This window comes from Eleutherodactylus coqui, chromosome 5 (assembly GCF_035609145.1).
Source record: "Eleutherodactylus coqui strain aEleCoq1 chromosome 5, aEleCoq1.hap1, whole genome shotgun sequence".
Taxonomy (NCBI): Eukaryota; Metazoa; Chordata; class Amphibia; order Anura; family Eleutherodactylidae; genus Eleutherodactylus; species Eleutherodactylus coqui.
Genome location: NC_089841.1, coordinates 119932892 through 119959593, shown reverse-complemented (window position 1 = coordinate 119959593; position 26702 = coordinate 119932892). Strand labels below are relative to the sequence as shown.

The 26702-nt window shown below is 41.4% G+C and overlaps 1 protein-coding gene across 1 annotated transcript in view; it reads right to left on the bottom strand.

Moving 5' to 3' along the window:
* KCNN2 (potassium calcium-activated channel subfamily N member 2) overlaps window positions 1-26702 on the bottom strand; it is a 181973-nt gene that overhangs the window by 44264 nt on the left and 111007 nt on the right. The window contains exon 4 of the mRNA XM_066601907.1: window positions 8786-8927. Within this exon, the coding sequence (XP_066458004.1) occupies window positions 8786-8927 (142 nt within the window). The remainder of the gene's footprint in view (window positions 1-8785; window positions 8928-26702) is intronic.

The window sequence follows — 26702 nt, the reverse complement described above, 5'->3', positions numbered from 1 at the left end:
GTAGAGTAAAGCACACACATGCGCTCAAATATGCATCACCTATTGTGCAAATATGCAGTGCAAATGCGCGTGTAAATTCGCTTACACCCATGTGAAACTGGCCTAGGTGTAACCTTGATCATCAGTTTTATCAGTTTTATGTCAAACAATTTTTTTCCTCTATAAGCAATTTAGTTATGTTATGCTTCCGGTAGTTTGCCCAGCAGAAAAAAATGTGGAAAAAATTTTAATGGCACTAGATTTTTTTTCACTTCGCTGGAAAAACTGCATATTTATTGCTTCAGTATTCTAATCAATTATCAGACTTTTGGACACAGTTTTATTAAGCCATTGAGGACCACTCAAGGTAAAAATAAGGTGAGTAGTCGCTACAAGCAGAGCTTAATATAATATTCTTAAAAATACAATATATTGCAACACTGAAGTATTGCACTATATTGTGAAAATGATCATACTATTGCAAGTTCATGTTCCCAATGGGGACTTAAAAGAAACAATCAAAAATAAGTTGAATAAAGTAAAAAAGATATTAAAAGTTTAAAAAAAAACCTTGTTCCCATTTCTCATGTAAATGATTGCATAAATTAAATAAACATGATTGATATGTTTTTTTACTGTAAGCCTAAGGCCAGGGTCACACAAATGAGTTGGATCTCTCTTTCGTTTGTAAGTGAAAATAGAGCAATTCATATCAGCAGGTGTTAAGAAAACTTTGAAAGTATAAGCCTTTTAACAGCCGCGTTTTACCGCTGATCGTCTGCGCGAATGGTGATCGCAGAATCTACAATTCTAATCCGGTCCTGTGAGACTGGCCTGTGTGGAAATTCTGCAACAAATCCACAGCATTTCCACAATGTGTCAAGGCACCCTAAGGCCCAATGTCCACGAGCGTATTTGATTTGTGGAATCTGTGCGTGGCACCCGTGTGCGAGGGGTGCAAATCAAGTCGCCTATCGGTAAGCATTGGAAGTCCACACTTCATTTAACACCTTCAGATTTGTTTTTATTTGATTTGTGTATGCCATGCGTGAATAATAAATTGCAGCATGCTCCATTTCATCACAGATCACTTGCGGATGTGCTCTATTCATCTATAAGGGAACTTGCAATCTGCAGTGCATCCACAAATACATTTGTGGATGCACTGTGGATTTGAAGGTTCAAATCAATCTGGGAGGTGGGAAAAGGCTAGAAAGTGGGGTTGTGGATTTTTTCCGCGCAGATGATACTCAGTGCATCCGCGTACATCCACGCAGAAAAAAAGGCAATCCGCAATATCCCACAAGCAATAAAAAAATCAATTTTATGATGACTCGCAGTGCAGTCGTTGCGGAAATCCGATTGAAAAATCTGCGCGCACCGTCAACACTAGGCCTAAATTTGTTCACTTTTCCAAAAATGTAACAGAGAAACAGAATTCTGACTAAGGCCTCATGTCCATCATGAAAATCAGATCTGCTGCGGATTTGTAACGCGGATTTGGGCTGCAGATCAGTGCGGATGCACTGTAATTGTCTTGTATTTTTCATGCGGGAGATCAATGTAGCTATGTGCTCTATGAGCTCCCGCACGCGTGATCCGCACTAAAATAGAGAATGTCCATTTTTTTTCATGCACCAGAAATGTTTTAATTCACTTTTAAATACAATCCGCGGGCATTTATCTACCCGCGGGTGGTCAATGCATTCCTATGGGGCCGGATCCGCATGCGGGAAAAACGCTGCCGATTTTAATTCTTATTTTCCCCGTGGCCATGAGGCCTTAGGGTGACTACCCATTACAGTTTTTTATCACTACGAAATTTGCAGCGTTTTTTTTTCTGCAGGGGTCTATGGGACTTGTAATGTTAAAATCGTGATTCTGCCCGATCGCGATTTTAACATTACAAGTCCCATAGACCCCTACAGAAAAAAAACGTTGCAAATTTCGCAGCGAAAAAAAACTGTAGTGGGTAGTCACCCTAACAGTGCAGATGTGAACTGAGCCATGAAGATGGCCACATCTTCAGGTCCATCCATGTGCACCAGAGAGGGGATCTCCACCTGGTTCTGTGTTGCTGTGCAGGCAGGGTGACATAACAGCAACGTCTCATTTGCCATCAGCAGACATCCAGCTATTAGTGTAGGCAGGCGCATCGCAGCCTCAGTGGGCTGTAAGCAGGGGTTGTGGAACGGGCAGTCTATGATAAGAATTTAGTTGGAACAAGCAGGAGCCCTGTGTGTAATAAACTGTCCAGTTTAGTATAGAGAATAAATGTGTTCCCTTTCATATTATGTCATAATGCACCACCTGTAATGACAAAATCTGCCTTGCCTCATATATATGCTCCTTTAACCCTTTCCCACTACAGCCTTTTTCCTTTTCTCATTTTCTTTTTTCTCCCGACTTTCAAAAAATCACAGCTCTTTTACACAGCTACATGAGGGCTTGTTTTTGTGGGATGCGTTGTATTTTTCAATGGTACCATTTAATGTACCATGTAATGTACTGGAAAACTTATACAAATTTCTAACTGGGGAAAAATGGGAAAAAATGCAAGTGCACAATTTTTGCCAAGAGTTTGGTTTTATGACGTTCACAAAGCAGTAAAAATGACGTTATCTTTATTAGTATGATGACGGTGATACTAAATTTATATACTTCTTTTTAATGTAGTACAACTTTCTAAAAAATACCTTTTTAAAAATCAGTTGCAGTCACTTGTATAATACCCAATACATAATTATTGCAGTGTGACAGAGAGATCTCCCTTCTTCTGTCTAATTCCTAGGATGCCGTGGTCACTATTGATCATGGCATTTAAGGAGTTAAACAGCTGAGCTAATAATTATAATCTTTGATCTTGACCAGTAGATACAACTGATACCCGATGGGTATCTAGTGGGCCTAGATGCTGAATCTACTTCATATGGTGCCATGTGTCTTCTGTTGTAAGTATATGGCAGATGGTGCCAAGGGATTTAAAAAATTATCAGGGACCTCACTGGAAAATTGGGCTCAGGTATCTTCCAGAGCAGTATCTCTGTGCAGCTATGTCACAGATCAGCAGCCTGGCAAGTGGGTTGTAGTCTTAGGCCGGCTGCACATGACCGGGTCAAATTCTGGATGTGGGATCCATCAGTGGAATCTGACACTGTGCCCGGCTGGTGACCCTTCGTACCTGTCAGTCATCTTCTTTCTTTTCTACTGCGGATTGGTCTGGATGGCTCGCCGTCGTACATGCGCTGTACAGATTTTACCGCACTGTGACCGAACGATGACGTGGAATCCGCGACTTGTCCACAATGTCAATTGTGGACGGACCATGGGTCAGACGGCTTCCATTGACTCTAAAATAGAGCATGCTGTGATTTTGACTCCGTGAGTTGATTCCGCTCGTGCACAGTAAACAGTGCTTTTCCATGGCATGCTATGGCCATTTTTTGTTGCAAAACCCAGAGGTGGATGCCTGCTCCGGATTCCGCAATACAAATCCTGTGGTGTGCAGTTGGCTTAACTGCACTGTCACACCACTGATAAGGCAACCTGTTTCTTCCCATTCCCTCTTCTAGCCTTGTCACATTGGTCCACACTGGACTAGCTGCTAGGCAAGATTGAAACTATGTGGAGCAAGGTGAGTCTTGTCTAAATGTCAAGGTAAGGAGGTCAGCAAATGGATTTTAACTTCAAATGGAGGGAGGGCGCCAAACAATCTTTGTCCTGGGAGCAAGAAAACCTAGCTACGCCTCTAGAAGAAGGAAAGGAAAGAAAAGGAAAAGGACAGGACAGGACAGAAAAGGAAGAAGGAAAGAAAAGGCACAGACAGAAAAGAAAAGAAGGAAAGAAAAGAAATAAAGAAAGAAGAAAAGAAAGAAGGAAAGAAAAGAAAAAAAGGAAAGGTAACAAAGAATGACAGGGCAGGAAAGGACAGAAAAGGAAAGAAAGAAAGAAAAGAAAGAAGGAGAGGAGATTAAGATAGGGCGGAGAAGGAAGTAAGTGAGGAATGAAGAATGAGAGTGTGGGGAATGAAAAGAAATGAGGAAGAATGGAGGGAAAGACAGAGGCAGATAAATACAGAAATAGAAAGAGATAAATAAAGTGAAAGAGAAGGGCAGGATCAAACTAACATAGAAGAACAGAGAGATGGAAAAGAGGGCTAAAGCATTACTGTTGTACATTGACACTTGCAATTCACATAGATAATAATAATTTTATTTTCTTTTTTGATATTTCTCTATCCCGAAGTAGTAAGCTGCTTCTTAATATTCATTGGTTTGTGTTGATTTTTCTAACAGATGCTCGCAGGGGTTATAAGTCAGATGCTGTTTTGCTCGGTCATGACTGTTCTGTACTTTGTACCAGTTTGCCTTGATGATTTAGATGCCCTCCAGTAGATGAGTGGTGAGATCTGGAGCTGTCTGCGGGTTGTTTGTGTATAGATTTGTTGAGTAGTTTTACAGTCCAGAGAGTTCACAGGTTCTAAATCAACTTGAATGATGGAGGAAACATGATAAGGCTGTATTATGAAACGCTGAACTGAGGAGTGAAATATCTCCTGACACATGGAACATGTATTATCTCCTCCTGCCTTCACCATCAACAACTCTCGCTTTCATCACAAAGCTGTAACTTGGAAACTTAATACCACAGTATCTGCCTCTTCTCTTAACTTCATTTGTTGCTCACTATAATATATCCTTGCTGCCTGATCTGTGGAGATTGACAATCATTACATCTGAAACCATTTCCCATCCTAAACAGCTGAGATAAACTGAAGTGTAATGTGAAGGGGGAGCTCTCAGTGATTGATACATGGGTACAGTTCACAGTGGCTGGTGGCAGAGGTTGGCACAGACGCATACGCCACACAGTATCACACAGGTGAACATGTCATGTACGGTTTAAAGGGTTTGTTACTATTTTTTATAAAATGCTAATTGGTCAGACTGTCAAGAAATGTACATCTTCTTAAAGAGGAAAACAATAAGCAACCTTAAAGTGGGTAGTAGGCTTGTGTATTTTAGACGACATGTCAACTAATACCTAATTTTTCTCATTTTTACAAGATGAAGTTTGGTCTTGTGATGTTGGATGAGAACGGAGTGTCATTACTTTGTGTGGTGCACTAAAAGAAGTATAGGGGCGAGAGACATGAACATTATTCTTCCACTATATAAGGCAGGTGTCAGGCCTGACATGGAATACTGTGTACAGTTCTGGACACCGGTGCTCAGGAAGGATGTTACAGCGCTGAAGGGGGTTCAAAGAGGGGAACTAAACTAATAAATGGAATGGGAGGACTGGAATACCAAGAGAGGCTAACAAAATTGGGATTATTCATCCTGGAAAAAAGACGCTTAAGAGGCGATCAAATACCTATGTATAAATACATCAGGAGATAATACAAGCATCTCTCCCGTGATCTGTTTACACCCAGGACTGCAACGGTAACAAGAGAGCATCCTCTACATCTAAAGAAGGTTTCATTAACTACACAGAAGGGGGTTCTTTACTGTAAAAGCAGTGAGAACTCTGCCTAAAAGCCATGGTGATGGCAAAATCCATAGAGGAGTTTAAGAGAGGACTAGGAGTTTTTCTAGAGCACTATGATATTACAGGGTATAGACATTAAATAACCAGTCGGGTTGTTGATCTTGGAGCCTGGTAGGAACTTTCGATTGATCCAGGGATTATTGTAACTGCCATTAGGGAGTCGGGAAGGAATTTTTCAACCCAGATGGGCTAAATTGTCTTCTGCATAACTGGGAGTTTTTTTTGCCTTCCTCTGGATCAATAAGGTGGCGTGGAAACGGGCTGAACTAGATGGACATTGTCTTCTTTTAGCCTAACATAAGTTACTTGGAAGGTGCTGAGCAGCTCACAAAGCTAATAATATGGGCCCAACTAATAGACTGTCAGCATGTGTGCACCTGCCGTTGTAAATTTGTATATGGCTATACAGTCACATCCAGCAAACTGTCTGTGCTGAGATCACTACTTTATCTCCAGTTCTAGTATTCTTTATGTCAATGATATAAGTACTAGCTCTTTTATATGATTTTTTACAAGATAAATAGCTTGCTCTTAGTGTTTTATTTTACTGTATATAAGAATACTATACAGAATAACAATAAGAAATGATTGTGCTGATATTTAGCCACTTAGGGTGGCTTCATACGAGCATGTGCGTACATAGGTGTGCACCCCTGTATGCGCAAAAACACACGTGTGTGAAGGTCCGTGCATTGCCTTCAATATATTTTTTTTTTTTAGGGAAGAGCTTATATTTAAAGCTCTTCCCTGAAAATCACTTCAGGGGTGCCGGCAGACCATTGCCTCCAATGGAGCCGCCAGCAGCAGCAGCAACTCCTTTGAAGGCAATGTGTGTATTGCCTATGGTGCACGCACGTCCTATCTTTACAGGAGCACGCCTGTAAAACACAGACATGTGAACACACCATAGGGAATGCAGTGCTTGTAATAGACGTGTGTTTTTGTGCACGCGTATGCACACACATAAACACGCTTGTGTGAAGGCCCCCCTAAGGACCATAGCTGTTTTGTACCTAAAGGAACAGACACTTTTTAGGGATTTTAGCCATGTGGTTGTTTTACTGCCCTATTTTTTTCTTCAGCTATCAAAATTATTTTTGTTGCGTGCAGTCTGGAAAGGGAAAGGTAGAAGTGGTTATAAACCGCTTCTTCTTTCTCCTAAGAGTCCTCGGCTGTGTCTGACAGCTGAGGACCCGACCTGCTCCTTTTTGATTCCAAAAGCAGAAGTTTTAATCATGCGCCGTACTTCTGCTATCAGCTGAGATGAAAGCCCAGGACCAAGTGATGTATATTTATAGCGTTTGGTTCTTTCAAGGGTTAAAACTGCATGAAAAGCTGCCGCAAAAACTGCAAGGTTTTTTTTTTTTAAAGAAAAAACTGTCTGTGAATCCCCCTAGAAGCAGTAATATATGTGTCTAAGGCCTTATTCACACAACGTGAATATATGCAGCTATTGTAGCTGTGTCCAAAAATCGAGACCATCTGAAGCATTGGATTCCAATGTATTCATTCACATGAGCAATTTTTGGGCACGTAAAAAAATCGTGCTGGGAAAAATAGCACATCAGCAACCGATTTTATACGCAGCCGAAAAAAAAAAGGTCTTGCCCTATCTTTTGCCGAGATACGCTGGAGACTCCCATAGGCTTTTATGGGAGCTGAAAAAAAAGGGAGGGTGAGGAAGTTCAGCTCCATCCAAAGCTAGGAAAAAAAGACAACTGGCTGTATTTAAGCATTAATAGTCATTTCGAGAACTTCTGCCGATCGAGGGACTTTCGCGCTGCAGCGTATTTTTTCACCAATACGCTGCCTGTGTGAATGGTCAAGAAAACGCAGCTAATGCTCAAGACTTGATCTCGTCTGTTCTTCATTCATGCGATTTTTAGCTGCAATTGAACGAACGTAAAAACATATATGGTCGTGTGAAGGAGGCCTAAGGGTAAGGCTAGATGTACAGTATATGATGGTCTGTGTCAAATTCCACATATGTTAAATGTGCATTTTATCAGAGTTTTTGCTTCAAATTTTACCCTATATATTGTAAAGGGTGAAATCCACAACAGTTCACACTAATTTTAATAAAAACAGTGTAAAACTAAACAGATTCACAGACTTTGCAATTCAGGAGCATTTATTTAAATTTAGCAATTTATTCTTTTCTTCCCTAACCTTGTAATTTGCTAAGCAGAAATAGTAAGATAACCAGAAACAATTAATACTGTTGGGGGGGAAAAAGTTCAACCTATTACTGCTTATTATTGCTCATTCCAATGATGAAGGATAAACAAGATGAATTTGATCTTCAGGGTTCACTCACACGGGAGTATATCGCCCACATATTACGCAGTGCTAAAAGCCCATTGATTTCTATTGGGCCCCTCACACCTACGCTTCTATTCATGTGTGTATTATGTGCATGAAAAAAAAAACACAACATCACCTATTTTGGTGCTTAATACACACAATTATGAACTATGGGGATTTAACATACGCAGCAAATATGCATGTACATGAACATTTGCTGTGCACTGCGTCTTTTACATGGGGCACATACACCCATGTGAGTGAGCCCTAACTCTATGTGTACTCTATGGTGCAATAATACTCAATGGAAAACATACTGCAAAAACTACAGACTATTTAAAAGTTTCAGCAAACTAAAGTCTGACGAACAGGTCTAAGTAGCCTCGAAAGCTTGCAAATGTAATTTTTCTGGTTAGCTAATAAAGGCATCACCTTTATAAAACTTAGGCCGCCTGCAGACGAGCGGGTCGGATCCGGCAGCGAGAAATCTCGCCGCGCGATCCGACCCCAGAGCCTGCAGGGACGAGCGCGTACTCACCCGCGCCTGGCGGCCCCGGCTCTTTGATGTGCCGGCTGCCGCGCAGCTGGCGCATGCGCAGACCGGAGCCGGCGGCCAGGTGAGTGCGTGCCCCGCAGAAAATTAGAACATGCCGCGGTTTGTTTGCCGCGCGAGATTTCGCGCGGCCAAACCGCGGCCGTCTGCATAGGAGTGCGTATTGTAATGCACTCCTATGCAGACTTTCAGCGGCGGAAATCCCGCGGGAAATCCCGCGGCGGGATTTCCGCTCGTCTGCAGGCGGACTTATGCCCTTTTTATACAAGAGTATTTAACATTACGCAGAGCTAACACATTGAAGCAAAGATGCAGGAGTAGAGAGCAACCAATCTCAATGTTTTATCAATGCTCAGAAGTTCAAGAGAAGTCATAGTGATTAAATATCTTTCTTACCATAATTCCTGTGAGTAAACATACTCCTTTTCCACAGTATGTGTTTGGTACCATGTCACCATATCCAATCGATAGAAAGGTGATTGAAATTAACCACATTGCTCCAAGAAAGTTACTAGTAACATCCTGTTGGTCATGGTATCTGCAAGAAGTAGAAAATACAGATGGATGAGTTCATGCTTTGGTAAACAGTCACTGCTAATAATCTCTAGTTCCTCATGATGCGTTAACCTCGGTGATGTCATCGCTATTGCTAGTGATTGGCTGACACGGTAACACATTGAGATAACTTGATGGAACAGTGTCAATAAGACCAGTGGAACAGGAATCAGTCATTATGTGACACAGGATTTAAAAAGTCAGTACAATGTGCTTTATTTTAATACATATTCTGCTGATTTCTAGTAGTAATAAATGGGCTGGAAAACCCATTTAACCTCAAAATTAAGGTTTCTAGGGTTTTCGATAAGTATGCAAATTACAACAATTACCATATTCTTTAGACTATAAGATATATTTTTTAGCAAGTAAAACACGTGCTTCAATGTCCCTCTGTTTTATAGTCCTCAGTCAGAGGAATCCAACAGCAGCAGACCTTCCTGACTGTCTCATTAACGATCAGACAGAGCGCTCATACACACTAGTTTAATTATCAGAGACATACTGGATATTAAAATGGGAGAAGGGGGCAGTGTGGTGCTATAATAAACTCATGGCAAGAAGGATACTGGTGCTACCTCACTGCCATTTCCCCCAGAATTGTTGGAGCTTGGTAGGTAAAGTGCACGGTATGCTGTTCTGTCTCACAAATCTATGTTCTTTGAGGTCTCCTTCCACTGCCAGAGTGCAGGGTCTGCTCCTAAATCACATATATTGTAAGAAGGGTGAGGAAGAGAAATAGAAAGTGTAGCTGTGCGGGTTTGTCACCGATCAATGAGTCAGTCCATGTCTGCAAGGATGGTGGGCTCTATGGATTACAAGTAATGGTGGGAACTTTCTAGGAGACTGCTGTACTGGTGAAAGGATTGGCTGGGGGCATACTGGGTAGATAGTTTGGGTGCAGTTTAGTTGTTAGAGACAATGGTGAAATTAAGGGTGTGATATCCAGAGAACAGGAGTAGTAGGGGTGTGACATATTGACCTCGAGAGAAAAGAGTTGATAAAAAAAGGAATATATTCTGCACCCTAACCAACAAGTTAGCAAGATCCAACCACTTTTGTAGATCAGGGAAATATCTTGGCATGGTTAGATCATGTGACATACTCAGGGGAAAGTGGCTGCTGCTGCTGTGGTCACAGATTCTGTACTCGATAAACTCTATTGAAATTAGGTTTAACTGTTCATCACTGCTTCTATTCTGGGTTTCTATTTTCAAGGCAAAAAACTGCATATGGACAGAAACCAAGATGGAATTGGTATAGAACTATAAGGCTCGACGGGTGAGACAGAGACCTCTATGGTTTCTGTTTTAGATAGTTTCCATCCCTCTCTGCCTTTTAAATCGGATAGGAAAGTGTCACCCACAGCACTTAAAATTAGCAATATTAAATTGATTTCAGTAACTTACGCACAGTTTGGCAATGTTATGGCAGTACTATCAGTGCCTTACATAATTGTGAAGGTAAAGGGACGAACAAGGTGAACACGAAATTACATTGAAACCGAGTCAAGAGATGAGGGTTATCTTTATGTTACTAAAGTACATGGAACAATCAACCTATTATCGTTACTGCATAAAATAATAATGCAAAATTTCATAAAGGACAATCCTATTCAGAGGTGAATTATAATATACAAGAACAAAAATTTCTAACATTTTGTGAAGTTGTCAAAAGCAAAAATGGCATTTGGTGACATCATTTGCTTATTTTCAAGCGCTGCGGAATAAGTTGGCGCTATACAAATAAAGATTATTATTTTTGTATTATTATATTGGAAGTTCCTTGATTAAAACAACCCTCTGGGCCTGGACAAGCAATAACTCTCTGACTACCTGAATGGGAAGATGGAACAATACCTCTGCAGCGCCACTTATTAGATGGCAGCATTCCTGCAAGTAAATGTCATACTTTTTAAACAAGCCTTATAACAATGACGGAATTGTGAGCCAAATAATAATAACCATGCACAGACAGCCTTTTCTGGGTGATTGTCCCTTATCAGTGTGCAGTAGGTTTCTGGCTTGGCTAGTGAGAGACCTATAGACGTGGGTCAGGAATGGTATCTGACTAACTGATACACACTGTGCACTAGTATCCAATAATAATCTAAGACACTATCTGACTGGCCAGCAGTGCTCATGTGGGCAGCACTGGTCAAACCAAAGCAAGTGTAATGCCTAATACTAATAATGCATACTAATACACAGTGTGCATCAGGTAGTCAAAGAAGCTGTTGTCTCCATCTTTCTTTGTCCATGCCCGGAGGGTCACTTTAACGTATTAAGATGATAGTTTGTAAGGATCAAAGTTTACACCTCTTGGTCATATGTTTATGCCAACATCCAAGAAGAGTACAATGATCTCTCTACATACCATGTTATTTGGTTCCGGGACAAGCATTATATGTTCAAAATACTGTATGTTGAAATCATAGCGCTATGGCAAACAGATTGGGACCAAAGCTTTTAATATATCAACCAAAAGTAATACATAGGGAAGATGAAAGAATATTAAGCAGATAACTAATACAGATAATGCAAGTCCTTACTTATATTTCAGAAAGAGCTGTTGGAAGCTGTAAATCACTTCCTTTTGTAGAGGAAGGAGCTGTGACATTGTATGTTGAGTCTGCCTTAAAGTTACAATGACTAGGGAAAGACCACTGTATATTGAAAATATTGTATCCGGAGGCAGCTGTAATGTGAGGGATCACTGTGTTTATGTATTGAGATTAAAAAAATGTATTTCGTTTGGTGATGCCCGGTGATTTGGAGGCATAAAAGTTTTTATTCTCCTGAAAATACAGCATGCCAATTTTTATACAGGTCTAAAGATATTGTTGATTGCATATCTGCCCAAACTTTCATCTGGCATCTTTTGCATTCTCTATTTCTGCACAACTTTGGATCAATACAGTAATTTTTTCCATATAATAAGTAGCTGTGTAGTATAGCACATTATTGCCTGTAATATAAAATGCATAAAAGTCTTATATATAAACCCTATAAGTTTATAAACGGTCAAGGCTGGATGTGAGTACACAAAGGGAACACTCTGTCTTTATAGATGCAGCAAGGTTTCTCCAATCCAGACCACTGCTATGGAATGGGGTCTGTCAATCACAGACATCCTCCTCAACTCCTCGCCGTTGATCTTGAGAACTTAGTGGCATTCATTTCCAGCTCTAAGCCAAGCTGCCAGCCCCATAAGTACTGAATGCTGGGCAGAAACTGCTTATTGATAGTATTTGCATGCATTATTTTCTTTCATAGTACAGTGATAGACATGCTGCGCAGATCTATATTATATCATTGATTCCTCTTAAAATTCAAAAACTGTCATTTACTTGAAAGCTGAAACGGTGACTGGAATACATTGTGCGCAATTTATGTCTGATGTAATTACTGCCTATTTTGTTTAGATATGTGATTTTATGTTTCGTGAACAACTGAGCTGGAAACATAGACAAGCAGCAGATTATGTGATCTTGTAGTAGAAAGGTAATCAAAATCTTAAATATTCCTTTTTACTTGTTAGCTCTTAGTCTGCCTTCAGACGGGTGAGAAAATCATGCGAGACGTGTGTTTTGAGACCCACAAATCTCGCAAAAATGCGAACCCCATTCTTTTGGACGAGGCTATACACATGAGCGATGTTTTTCTGCATGGCATCAGGATGCAATGCTATGTGCGAAACAAATCGCAGCATGTTCTATGTTTCTGCGTGATCGTGTGAACGAGACCCTAAAGTCTACATTAAAATAAAAAGTCGACATATAAAGCATTCTGTTTTTTGGTGTTTTTGTGGCATTTTTAGAGTTTGTGATTTTTATTTCAATACATAACATGCCCTGGGCATGTTTCTTTCCTGCCATATTTCCCACATGTTCCTCGATAAGACTTGAGAAATGCCAGAAGCAAAGCATATAAAGTGTAACTGTAAAAATTATCACCAAAAATGCTTTTGAAAAATTGCTATGAAAAATGCTTGAAATTAATGGCATATTTTACAAGCACTTAAAAACACTGAAAGAAGTGAAGAAGCCTAAAGCGTTGCACTCCCAGCAGCTGCAAAGTGGAAGATACTGCATCTGCTAAATTTATCACTCCCTGTGCATCTTATCTCTGTGTGTCCCACTGAAGCTGGGAAGATTTACACAGTTTAATTACGAGAATTAAATTAATAAATAAAATTCTATAATTATGTTTAATATAATAATTTAATTATATAAGTACAGTACTAAGTTTGTTAAAATGATGTAAATACATTAAAGTGAATGTTAACAGAGCAAGAGCTCTAACATTAACATGCTGCTGACCAATAACAAGTAGGCTTGTCATCAGCAGCAGACAGACTTTCCATCATGACAAGCATACTCTTCATGTTGATCGAGTGGGCTCGGCTAGTGTGCCCATACAATCAGGGGACACAACGTGGAAGGGACTCGTTATTTGTATAGCGCCAACCTCTTCCGCAACACTTTTAGGTAGTTGTTTATTACCCCAAGCAAGCTGGGTGCTCATTTTACCGACCTCAGAAGGCCAAGTCAACCTTGAACCATGCAGGGACTGAACCCGCAAACCTTCAGGTCATGAGTGAGTGCTTAGGTCTGCATTCTGCTGTGTTAACACTGCTGCCACATGAAGCCCGACACCTCCCAACTAACAGTGGAACTTCTGATCTCTAGGTTTCAAGCCCTTGAATGTCTGCATAAAGTTCTGTCCTCAAGGGGTTAAAATGGTCTTGCAGCATAAAAATTGCCAGTGAATTGTTGCAGCAGTCATGTGTCCTTATGACACTATTGTTGCAGTGATGTAAACAGAGAACTAGAAGGAAAAGGATTGAGAAAGCAACCATGTGGTGTTGCCTTAGGCTGCTTTCACACAGCCCGCTTTTTACCGCTGTTAGAGTGGTACAACGCTCCCATTGATTTCAATGGGGCTTCGCAGACCAGTGCTCGAGCATGGCGTTTCTAATATGGCGATTTTCGAGTGCTGTCTGTTCTATTTTTGTGTGTTTTAGCACTTGTTAATGCACCTGATCACCTATCACAATGCTATCAAACAGTGTAATATGTGTTCGAAAACACCACGTGAAATCGTGGTAAAATGCGGCAGTTTCAGATAAGAGTGGCCTAAAGGTGGAAGCTTAGAGTGAGGCCATAGGATTAAGTTGATAGGCTTATGGAGGTGCTGCCAGCCAGATGTACACTTATGTGCAGACAGTAGTAGACAGAAAAAAGTCTGGCACACAGCGCAACCTTCCAAGTGAAGATGTTTCGACAAGAAGTGGAGGATAGAAAATTCTTTATTGATGAATCAAAATAAAATGCATTTTGAGGAAGAGAATCTTTTCAGTTAAGCTGGGCGAGGACAGCTAAGCCATGTGGGTGCCTGGCTGATCTTGTTTAGGGCATGTGGATTAACTGGTTCCCCCACGGTTAGACACAAGCTCATTCATGTGTCATTATGGAACCTGACCTCTTGCCCTAAACAAGATCAGCCAGGCACCCACACAGCTTAGCTATCCTCACCCCAGTCTTATTGAAGAAGAGGTTCTCCACCTCAAAAGGCTTCTAGCAAAACATTCTAAGTAGAGATGTGATGAAGGCGGAACGTTTTAGCACAAATGCATGATGCTATGTTTAGAGGAAGAAGCACACTGCACATCAACACCAAAACCTCATCCCAACATAAAAGCATGGTAGAGCAAGCATTATTTTGGTGGGATACTTTATTACCTCAGGGCCAAGACACCTTGCAAACATTGAAGAAGCATTGAATTCTGTATCAAAACATTTTAGAAGAAAATATAAGATCAGCAGTCCATGATCTCAAGCTGAAGAGACATCGGGTGATGCAACAAGACAATGACCCAAAGACCATAAGTAAATCAACAGAAGAATCTTTGAAAAAGATTTGTAAGACCTTAACCCTATCAAGATGCTAGGCAATGACCTGAAGAGGGCTGTGCGTGCTCAAAAATATGATGAAATACAACACATTTTGAGGGATAAATGGTCCAAAGTCTTATTTGTAGCTACAGGAAATATTTGGTAGAGGTGATTGCTGCCAAAGGGGTTCCATAGGTTGTTAAATTTAAGGGTTATGAATTTTTATGCAGTATGCTCAATAAAAGAAATGAATGGTACAACCGTTTATTACTGTAGTTATTAGTTTAATTAGATTGTGTTTGCCTATAACTGTGAATTAAATAACAATCAGACTGCATTATCTTAGTTACCAATGCAGACATCCAGATCATTTCAAAGGGTTCACTTACATTTTCTTACAATTGTATTTATATGAGCTATGTACAGTATATATGTACACTAAATAGTCAGACACATTAAAACCACTTGCCTAGTATTGACACCAAAATAGTTCTGACCCATCAAGGCATGGGCTCACAATTTGCAAAGTGGGGCCTCCATGGATCAGATGTTTTTTACCCCACACATCCCATAGATGCTTGACGGATTGGATTAGGATCTGGGAAATTTAGCAGCCAAGTCAATACTTTGAACTCTGCTTCTCAAAGTGTTCCTGAACAATTTTTGCAGTGTGTCAGGGCTCATTTTCCTACTGAACAAAACCACTGTCATAAGGCAATATCAATGTCATGAAGGGGTGTACTTGGGTCTGCAATATTTTGGGTAGGTGATGGATGTCAAAGTAACATCCATATGAATGCCAGGACCCAAGGTTTCCCAGTAGACCATTGCCAAGGCCATTACAGTGCCTCCACCAGCTTGCCTTTTTTCCATACTGTATCCTGGTGTAATTTTTTCCTCAGTTAAAGGGGTGGTCTCGCGAAACCAAGTGGGGTTATACACTTCCGTATGGCCATATTAATGCACTTTGTAATATACATCGTGCATTAAATATGAGCCATACAGAAGTTATTCACTTACCTGCTCCGTTGCTAGCGTCCTCGTCTCCATGGTTCCGTCTAAATTCGCTGGCAGCTTGCTTTTTTAGACGCGCTTGCGCAGTCCGGTCTTCTCCTTTCAGCACGAGCCGCTTCAGTGTGCTCCCCGCTACAGCTCTTCTGCGCATGCGCAGATGAGCTGTCACTGCTCGGGAGCGCGCTGGAGCGGCCATTCTGTACCATCCTCTGTTAGAGGAAGGTGCAGAGCTGCCCAGCTGTCCGGAGAAGCCGCCCAGCTGTCCTGCCGTCCAGGTAAGTGATGGGCCGGGGGGGCTGCCGCTGCGCTGGGGGGGCTGTCGTCACTGTCGCTGCGCCGGGGGGGGCTGTCGCTAGGCCGGGGGGGCTGCCGCTGCGATGGGGGGGCTGTCGCTGCGATGAGGGGGCTGTCGCTGGGCCGGGGGGGCTGCCGCTGCGATGGGGGGGCTGTCGCTAGGCCGGGGGAACTAGCGCTAGGCCGGGGGGGGCTGTCGCTAGGCCGGGCGGGCTGTCGCTGCGAGGGGGGGGCTGCCGCTGCGATGGGGGGGCTGTCGCTGGGCCGGGGGGGCTGCCGCTGCGATGGGGGGGCTGTCGCTAGGCCGGGGGAACTAGCGCTGGGCTCCGGGGCCTTCACCTGGGCTGAGGGTCTAGCGCTGGGGAGCCGGGGGCTAGCGCCGGTTACCTGCTGCCTGGCGGTGGGTGACTGGTCGGCGGCTGCGGGGCGTCTGGTCGGCGGCTGCGGGGCGTCCGGTTGCCATGGAGATTACAAGCATTTGAATTCCCCGCCTCCAGAGATGACGTCATCAACAGAATCACGTGACTGGCGTCTCGGGAGCGCGCACGTCGGGCTGAAGCAAGGGCTGTACACTTTGGGAGAAGAACCGGCGGCCATCTTTGGAAAAGTTTTTAAAAGTTGCTGAAACGCTGGAACAGTGAGTAGAAACCGGCTTTAAAAGTCATTTAAACGGGTGCTTAGTTTTGTATGCTGAATAAGGGGGACTGGGCAAAAAAAAAAACTCACTGCTTCCTCGAGACATCTCCTTTAAGTAAGACAAACATGATGTTAAATAAAATGTGATTCAAAAGACCAATCAGCCTTCTCCCTTTGCTACATGGTCCAGTCCTGATCTTCACGTGTCTGCAGATGCTCAAAGATGAAATGCACTCTGACTTCTGACACGTTTCTATCATAGTCAGTATTAACTTTTTCAGCAACTTGTACTATAGTAACTCTTTTGCGGAATTGGAGCAGATGAGTTACACTTTCCTTCCCAGAGCACATCACTGAGCCTCAAACACTCGTCACCAGTTGTCCTTTCTTGGTCCACTTTTGGCAGCTGCTAATCAGTGCATATCAGGAACACCCCTTGCCATTTTAGAGATTCTCAGGCCAAGTTGTCTAACCACAATTTAGTCCTTGTCAAAGTCACTCAGATTCTTATTTTTGGCCATTTTCCTGCTTCCAACACATCATGAACTGACTATTAATTTACTGCCTAATATATTCCACCTTTTGCCATGGGGGATTGTCAGAGATAATCCATATTACTGACTTCACCTGCTGCTGTCAGAAGTTTTAATGCTTTGGTGGATCAATGTGCATATATGTATACATATGTGTTATGTGTGTGTATATTTACACACAGAAATATGACACTCGTTAAATGTCCTCTTGACATTGCGAAAAGGTTGCGGGACCCACGTCATCGCCTAGCGACGGCGCGGGAAACAAACATTTAAAAAAAAAATCTGTACTACGCATGTCCGTCAGCTCGCCATCCACAGTACAGAAGAAGACAAGAAATGATCAGTTTGCGGGGTCGTTGGCGGTGCAGGATCCTGCATCCGGAATCTGACCCATTCATGTGCAGGCAGCCATATGGATGGAGTGCTGTAGTAACCAATGTGAAAGAATAGCTGTCATGGACAATATATGTAAATGATATACTAATACAGGATATTCAATAATGATACTATGTTTCTCCGAAAATAAGACAGTGTCTTAAACCTTTTTGAACAAAAATTAATATAAGTTTTTTATATGTATAGCTGTCTGGACACTATTTAAATTGACTTTTTTAATTAACTGTTAGCAGGGCTTAATTTTGGAGTAGGGCTTATATTTCAAGCATCCTCAAAAATCCTGAAAAATCATTTTGCATCCTCAAAAATTCTGGAAAATCGTGCTATGTCTAATTTTCAGGGTATGTCTTATTTTCAGGGAAACAGGGCAATAAAAACATATTTCTAAAAGAATACCGTACTTTTTCAGTTTATACAAGGTTTTTAAATACCCGACAGTGTTTTAGGCATAATTCTTTTCTGATATAATCTGTTATATCCTCCATCTGTCCATTTCACTGTTTAATTAGCAACAATTGAAATATTTCTCACGCAAAGGCTTTTGCTGGCATGGAGCCTCAAACAGATATCTTTGTCCATATTGTTCCCTTTTCCAAAATTCCTCTGTGGTCGCTTATGTCAGAAGTGTTTTCATTTCTTCTGTTACCTTAAAAGTCATCTTAGACATAGACTCCCTTGTTACTGCTTTTGCATGTTATTATAGTATCGTTCTTACAACGCTGAATAAGGATTTAAGTAAGCCACAGTAAAATGTCCAATCCATCATCACAATGAGGAAATGTCTGAAATGGGGTTAAAGGGGAAATGGGTCTGTAGTCATTTAGTAAATAACAGTAGTATAAACAGCGAATGTTCAAAGAGGAGCAGAGCATCACAGAAGAGGTCCATAAAATATTGCTGGGTTATTCAAATCATCCCATGTACATGAAATGTGATGTTTAGGCAAGGCTGTCTCTCACAAGCATAATGATACACAATGACAAATTATGCATCATTGTACTTCAGAAAGGCAAGCTTGCCGACATGTCACACTTTATGTACATGGGATGATTTGAATAACCCAGCAATATTTTTATGGACCTCTTCTGTGATGCTCTGCTCCTCTTTGCAGATGTTTGAGTTTGGGAGGTGAAGTCCTATGACCACCTGCATGATCATATGCTGACCTTTACAGCTAATGGCTTTTGTTCCCTCCCCTGGCCAATCGGTATTTGAACCTCTGAGTTTCCTGCGCCATAGCACTTCTCCAGTCCCGGTCACCCTGCTCTGTACAGGGATTCCCACAAACTCTTGGAACTTTGTTTTCCTCAGGTCTCCAATTGTTTGTAGGCTTTACCAGCCAAACTGAATAAGGGGCATGATCTCGAAATGCATTTTCATATGCTGGCTTTGCACGTTGTTCAATAAAAAGATAAGTTCTTCACTACTCTATCCATGACCTCCTATTTCTACCAAATCTAGAGCATTGCGCCTATTCACCAGTCTTTTTAGTCATTTCTCCCTGTACATTTACACCCATCCAAGTGGAGCCTCATCTGGCAGGCAGCACCTCTATCTTTTGGTATATCCCCAACAATCGGGTTTTTGCTCCACCCTCACTTTTTTCCTCCACCTTTACTCTTTATACATAGTGTCTCTGTACGGTAACATAAACAGTAAAAAATTTTTTTAGATATCCACTAAGGACTGCTAAATGGACACCCAATAATCTTTAAATAAACAATAGAAATAAAAATCTATTTTTCAGGCGTCTTATCCCTTCACTTCATGGGCAACAAATCTTTGATTCTTCTCCCTTTACTTTTGTTGTGGCAGATCTCCTCCTTCTACTTTCTTTGGATTTATGAAAGTCATTCCATGCAAAGATAAGCAAATCTCATTTAATGTTTGTAAAGGCTATTACATTTAATAGCCACAAGTTAACTACCTTGTTAACACACCTAAATCAGTCACATTCTCTATTTTTCAGCTAATAACTATTTTTGGCGATTGTAAAACCACTGAAATGTAGAACAGGCAGGAAAGAAAGCAAAAATGAACAATTAGCTGAAGATAAATGAATGGTAAAGCCAGATATCCCATTTAAGTAAATGAGGTATAATGAGTTTATAGCGTATGCATATGATGGTGTAATATTCATCACTTTGTTTTAGTCTTTAAATACAGACAATAGTTACTGCAAAATGCAACTCATGGCCTTTTTCAGGTGAGCATTTTTTTTTCGCACACAAATAGCTGCGCAAAAAGATCGCTGCTCGTGTGTGGAAAAATTGCACGAACAAAGCTAAAGTCGCGATCTACAATCGTGCATAATTTGCTCGTTCACACGATACGTGGTGCATGCTGCGTGTTAATCCAGCTGCCGAAGCTGTCAAGGGTAACTCCTGCACAACACGCACCACAGATAGGTCAGGTCCTATCTTTTCTCGCAACACGCATCTTAGATGCGAGCATTGTAGCCACACATGTCCTATCTTTTGCAGGTGCGAATATTTTGCACATCTAAAAATTAGAGATGAGCGAGCGTACTCGGAAAAGCACTACTCGCTCGAGTAATTTGCTTTATTCGAGTATCGCTGTGCTCGTCCCTGAAGATTCGGGTGCCGCTGTGGCTGACAGGTGAGTTGCAGCGGGGAGCAGGGGAGAGCGGGCGGGAGAGAGGGAGAGAAAGATCTCCCCTCCGTTCCTCCCCGCTCTCCCCTGCAGCTCCCCGCTCCGTGCCGGCACCCGAATCTTCAGGGACGAGCACAGCGATACTCGGATAAAGCAAATTACTCGAGCGAGTACTGCTTTTCCGAGTACGCTCGCTCATCTCTACTAAAAATCATTCATGTGAATGCTTCAATAGAAAACCATTGGTTGTAGTAGATGCAATCTTTTGTGCGGCTATTTGTGTGCAAAAAAAAAACCGCTTGTCTGAACGAGGCTTTATTGTATATGCATAGAAAGCAAGAGTGTTAGAATTAAATAGATTAAGAAGGGCTGTCTTGGAGTAAAAACAGTCCGCTTTCTAGACTGATACAATTTTATGCTACTGTCACGGCTCGCCAGCCATGTATGAGGACCAGGACCGGGGTGATGCCTTGGTGTCAGCCCTAGCTCACACGATCCTCACACCGGGGCACACTCACTGTCATTTCAGCACTGGACACTGACAATTCTCTGCAGATTTGTGGACTGATTGATTGGCTAGGAGGTGGCCAATCAGCCTTGGTTTATGTATTTTATTCAGACTCCTCCTTATAAGGGCTCCCACACACTTGGGTTTTTGGTGCATTGTGTTGCGTTTTTAACATTAGAAAGTCCCATTGACAATCGCGTTAACAAAAAACGCAAACGCAAGTGTGTGGGAGCCCTTACAGATGACTTTTTTCCTGCATTGTTATGGCTGATTATTTTTTAACTGTCATTTATGTTTTGCCTGGAGTATACATGCATCAATATTCCTGTAAGTCTATGAGGTCCGTCTGATGATGTTCATTTCCATCATAGGACGGATCCAGATTTGTGTTTTCCTGCTCCTATGATGGAACAGAAAAACAGAAAACGGATGAGAACAGGAGCCTGACAGAACTGTGACACTTTCATAGTTTTGCAACCATAGATTCTGACAAAGCATATGGTCACACATTCTAACAGAAATGTTGATAAAAAATGTATTTCATACTTCGTCTAGTTACTATTATAATTATTGTCTATAGTTACCTCTATGTCAGGTTTTATTATATACATTTGCAAAAAAAAGTAAATTAACTAATTGGGATAATGTGGAATTTTGTATTGATTGCTAATAAACTGTGGTCTGATGGTTATCGGTTATCTAAATCACAATTTTGGACAAACACAATCTAACTATACTTATAACACACAAACAGTTACACTGTTCATATCTTTTATTGAGCACATTGAGTAAACATCTACAATGCAGAGAAAAAAAGTAATTGAACCTCTGTGAATGATTTGTCCAAGAGGTGACTTGCGAAAGGTGTTACAATTAAAGGGGCTGTCCGAGTTACAGTTTATAGGTAAAAGCCCTTCTGCATGAAGTAAAATAATAAATAGTGATCTACTCACCTCTCTCCACTCTCACTGTGTCCTGCATTGGTGCTCGGTCCTCTGTTCCTGTGTTTGTTTACAGGCTGTAGTCCTGCCTGGTTTACAGGATGTCACAGGTACTGCAGCCAATAACAAAGTTCAGTGATCAAGTGCTGAGCTCTCCTATTGGTTGCAATGCCTGTAATGTCCCTTTAAAAGGCTGGGACAGCCTGTAAATGTGACATCAGAGGGGAGATCCGATGCAACGCCGCAGGACACAGTAGGGAGAGGTGAGTATATCACCATTTGATATTTTACTGGGCTTTTACCTATAAACTGTAACTCAGACAATCCCTTTTAGGAGATGAGGTTGGAAGTGTGGGTTTCACAGGTGCTTTGTTCATTAAATAAAGACACACAAGACTTGGTTACTGACAACTCTGTTATTATTGAGGAAGATGAATTACTGTAAACCAGAAGACGTGTTATAGAAATGTATGAACTGGAAAAGGCTGCAAAAGCATTGCTAAAGACCTGGCTGAACATCAATTCAAGGAAAGTCAAATTATCTTCAAGTGCTGAAAATTCTGGATTTTTGTTACTATCTCAAGCAATGGACAATCTTAAAAGAGGTGACAAAGAGTCTAAAGCTCACAACAAAAGACCTACAGAAAACTCTACAAACTGCAAAAACCTCTGTCAGTGTATTCACTATTTGAAAAACACTGAATAAGAATAGTGTTCATGGAACAATGTCATGAAGGAAGCTGCTGCTGTGCAAAAACATCATGGCTCATCTCAAGTGCTTCTGGGGAAAGGTTCTTAGGGCAGATGGTACAAAAGTTGAAAGGTGTAACACAATTGCACCATGCTATGTAGGAAAAAGCACACTCAACACGAACACCAAATCTCATCCCAACTGTGAAATATGGTGGAGGGAACATCAAAGCCTTCTTTGCTTTTTCAGGATCTGGACTCTTTGCAGTCATTGAGAGAACAATGAATTCTAAGGTGTACCAAACTATTTTACAGAAGAATGTAAGGGCAGCAGTCCATGACCTCAAGCTGAAGAGATGCTGGGTAATTCTACAACAAGACAATCACCCACATGCACCAATAAGGGTGCTTTTAGATGGAATGATTATCATTTGAAAAGTCGTTCAAATGAGCAAACGTAAACAATATTTTAATAGTTTGGTCTAAATGACTGACCAACAAACAAGAAAAGTTTGCTTTTCATTTGACGTTCATTTTATGCAGGTTATTAAATTCAAGAGTTCACTTACTTTTTTTTCCTGCACTGTAAAAGTTTATTTACTATGCTCAATAAGACATGAAGGGTACAACTGTTTGTGTGTTATTAGTTTAGTTGGATTGTGTTTGTCCATAATTGTGGCTTAATGCCCATTTAGACGGGACGAATGTCGGGCAAGCGATGCCCAACCCTCGTCCCCGCACATACTAGCTCCCATGCTGATGCGCTGGAGCTAGTATCGTTGGCTCACAGCGGGGCGGCTGGAAGAGATTTCACTCATCACTCTCCCCCGCCACTCTCCATTGACTTAACATAGCAGCTGTTCAGTACTGAACAGCTGCTATTTACACTAAGCAATCAGCGATCAATATGCTGCATAAACGATGGATGATGAGCTGAACGATCATCGTTCAGTATAAATAGCGTCCGTTCAGTACTGAACGGCTGCTGTGTTATGTCAATGGAGAGGGCCGGGGGAACGATCATCGTTCAGTGTAAACGGCCTCTATGTTAAGTCAATGGAGAGGGGCGGGGGAGCGTCATGAAAGAAATCTCCCGCAGCCACCCCACCCCCCTGCTGGCCGCTCTGTTAGCGAGCCAGCACTATTAGTTCCCATGCAAACAGCACAGGAGCACGTGTACGCGGGAACGAGTGTCGGGCATCGTTTGCCCGACATTCGTCCCATCTAAATGGGCCTTTAGAAAACAATCAGACCACATTTTAATGCTAATCAATGCCAAAATGCAAGTGACTCTGAAGGGTTAATTTACTATTCCTTCTAACTGTACATGCGAGTATACTGTATTATTTACGTGTCCTGTGTGATCTCTGTGTTTTGTGAATATTCACAAGGAGGAACATAAACCAAATCAAATATGATTTTTTTTACAGAAAAATGCCAAAGGCAGCATCTCCAGACATGACATAACAAGAGTATGGGAGACACTTTCATCTGTCTTCTATACAAGAGGATCTGTGAAAACATAGCTGTGCTAGAACAACTCTACATGCTAAGACAGAATCATCTCCAGAGGCTATTGTCACTGAACTGATTCTACAAGTCATTTTTCATTATACAATGTATAATGAAAAATATTTATGATTATAATGCATTCGCGTCACTGTAATACTGACAACTTAGATACTAGAAACCCTGCGCAACGAATGGCACAACGCTAGAGCCCAGGTTAGCTGAGGTACCGCTCACCTAGAAAGACTTATAATGCAGGATTGAATGCAGCTCCTAGTAACTTATCAGTTGAGAGTCCTTTTGCGCAAGCAATGCCCTTCTCACATTCCCTCCCATCGAATTTCCAGGAATGGTTAGGTGAGGAAGCCCAAGCTGCTAGTCTTTTAGATCTGGATCTTATTACATGCTGCTCTGCCTGTACCCCAGGAAAGGTTCTGTTCTTGTCCTGAGAGGCTCAGGATGGCCCTTACTAGAGTGAATCATGTACATGCGCCGCAGGAAATATGTATGGCAGTGTATTATTTGAGCATTATATGGCAGTATGTATGAGCTCTATACGGCAGTATTATTTGAGCTTTGTATAAAGATATTATTTGGGCTCTATATGGTGATATTTTTCAGCGCTATATGACATTATTATTGGGCACGGACTGGTGGCATTGTTTAAGCTGAACTGTAAGCTATTTATGGGAAACAGGTCTAAAATGTGCTGTGATCTCCACAGTATTTTAGTAATACTGCTATGTAGTAAAATGTTTTTCTACCATATTCTACACTTACGCATATACCAGGGTTTCATTTTGTCAGCTGATTCTATAGGCAGCATATAAATTTACAGGGAATTGCTATCTTTACTAGGTCAATAGAAAATATCATGTGCCTTAAGGTACCTTTACACTGTACAACTGTCAGGTGCATAAGTGCCAGACAGGCGTTCCAGCAACTATTGGTATCGCTCTGCCTTCAGTCTGTCACAGAATGAAGGTAGAATGGGCCAAAAATCTCTTCTGGCTGCCTGCCTCCATTCACTGCAAACAGGCAGTCATTCATTGATTGAATGATTCCTGTTTACACTCAGCGAGAAGTTGCTCAGTAGTCATTGCATTTCAGTGAGCTGAAACGGGATGACTAGTGACTATTGAGTCACTTCCCGCTCAGTGCCCTGCTGAGGGCTGTATGTACATGGGTCGACAATCGCCCATAATCGCTCATTTGAGCATGTAAAGGCATCTTTGTCATATGTCTTGGACCAGATTCACACAATTTTAAGGGGTACTTTGGGTAAGCAAAGTTGTTGTAAAAAAAATGCTAGTCAAATGTTATTAAAGTTAGCAATGTGGTTCTGGTTTGTATTTTGTGTCTGTAGCTTTATAAGCCATCACCATCTCCTGATACTTCACAGGTGTTTATTCCCAGGTTGCCATGGATACGTCCTTTAGACATTGTAGTGTACAAGTCAGTCTTGCTCAGTAGGAATGACCAGAGATGACTTTTTTTTAGAATTAAGCTCTTAGGCCTGGACTGCTGACCAATAGCAGGGCAGCGCTTAGTGGCAACATGCACAGGAAGGAAGTGCAGAGTGGGGAATTGTGATAAACGTAATTGCAAGCCGCATGTCAGCGGGGATGTGGCAGCCATCTTGGAAAATAGCAATATGGGGAAACATCAGAAATGGAAGACAGGATAAAAAGGTAATGGCTGCATGATTTATAACAGCTGTGCATAAACATGGCAAAAATGCCATGCCATGCCAATTTCATATCTGAAATTTTTGAAAATTTGCTTCACAATCGGAATACCCCTTTTACTGCCTCCTGTGGTTGTTGGTGATGACTGCACTTTAAGCGGGTCTTTAGTTTACTGGCAATCTTGGCTTTAGCTGTAAAATATAAATTGTGTATGTAAGGAAAAGCACGTGCAGAAGAAGATATAGACATGCTGCTCATTGAAACGTGACATTGGATTTCATAAAAAGATGAAATCAGAGACTTTTTTCCCCCAACGGCAATCAAAATTGTAGGCCTGGGAAAATTACATAAATAACTTGCATAACTACTTTCTTACCTTATCAAAATGTAATTTCATTATTACACAGATACCAAACTGATCTGCTTCTGCTTAAGGTGTATTCCCAAGAATGACTTTTTATTACCTATCCATAGGACAGGTGATAAAAGTCTAATTCAGGGTGGTCTAACTACTCAGACCCACAATGATCTCGAGAATGGGGGTTCCATGCCATCCTCTCCTTCTCATTGCAAGCTCACTGCACCCTATGCAGCTGCGTGGAGATTGAATAAAGTGGCAGCCGAGCAGGCACTGTTCCATTCATTCAATGGAGCTGATGAAAGCAGCCAAGTTCTTGGGATCAGTGGCGGTCTAGGCAGTGCGACCCTTACCAATCAGAGTTTTATCAGCTATCCTATGCATAGGTGCTAAAAATCAATCTTGGGATAACCCCTTTAAGTGTCGTTTATTTGCATACATTTTTAAATCTTTTACCTATAATAACGGATGATTGCTGAACATTGGGTAAAGTATCAACAGTATAGTAATTTATAAACCTATTCATTTATTTTATATCTCTCTTAGGGGTACAAAGGAACTTAAAACCATGTAGTATTCCGACAGGCACTGTAAGCTAAATGTAGTGGTATAGGCATAAAATACAGTATGTCTACATCTATTTATATAAAAAAGTAGTTATAGGACAGATATAGTCATT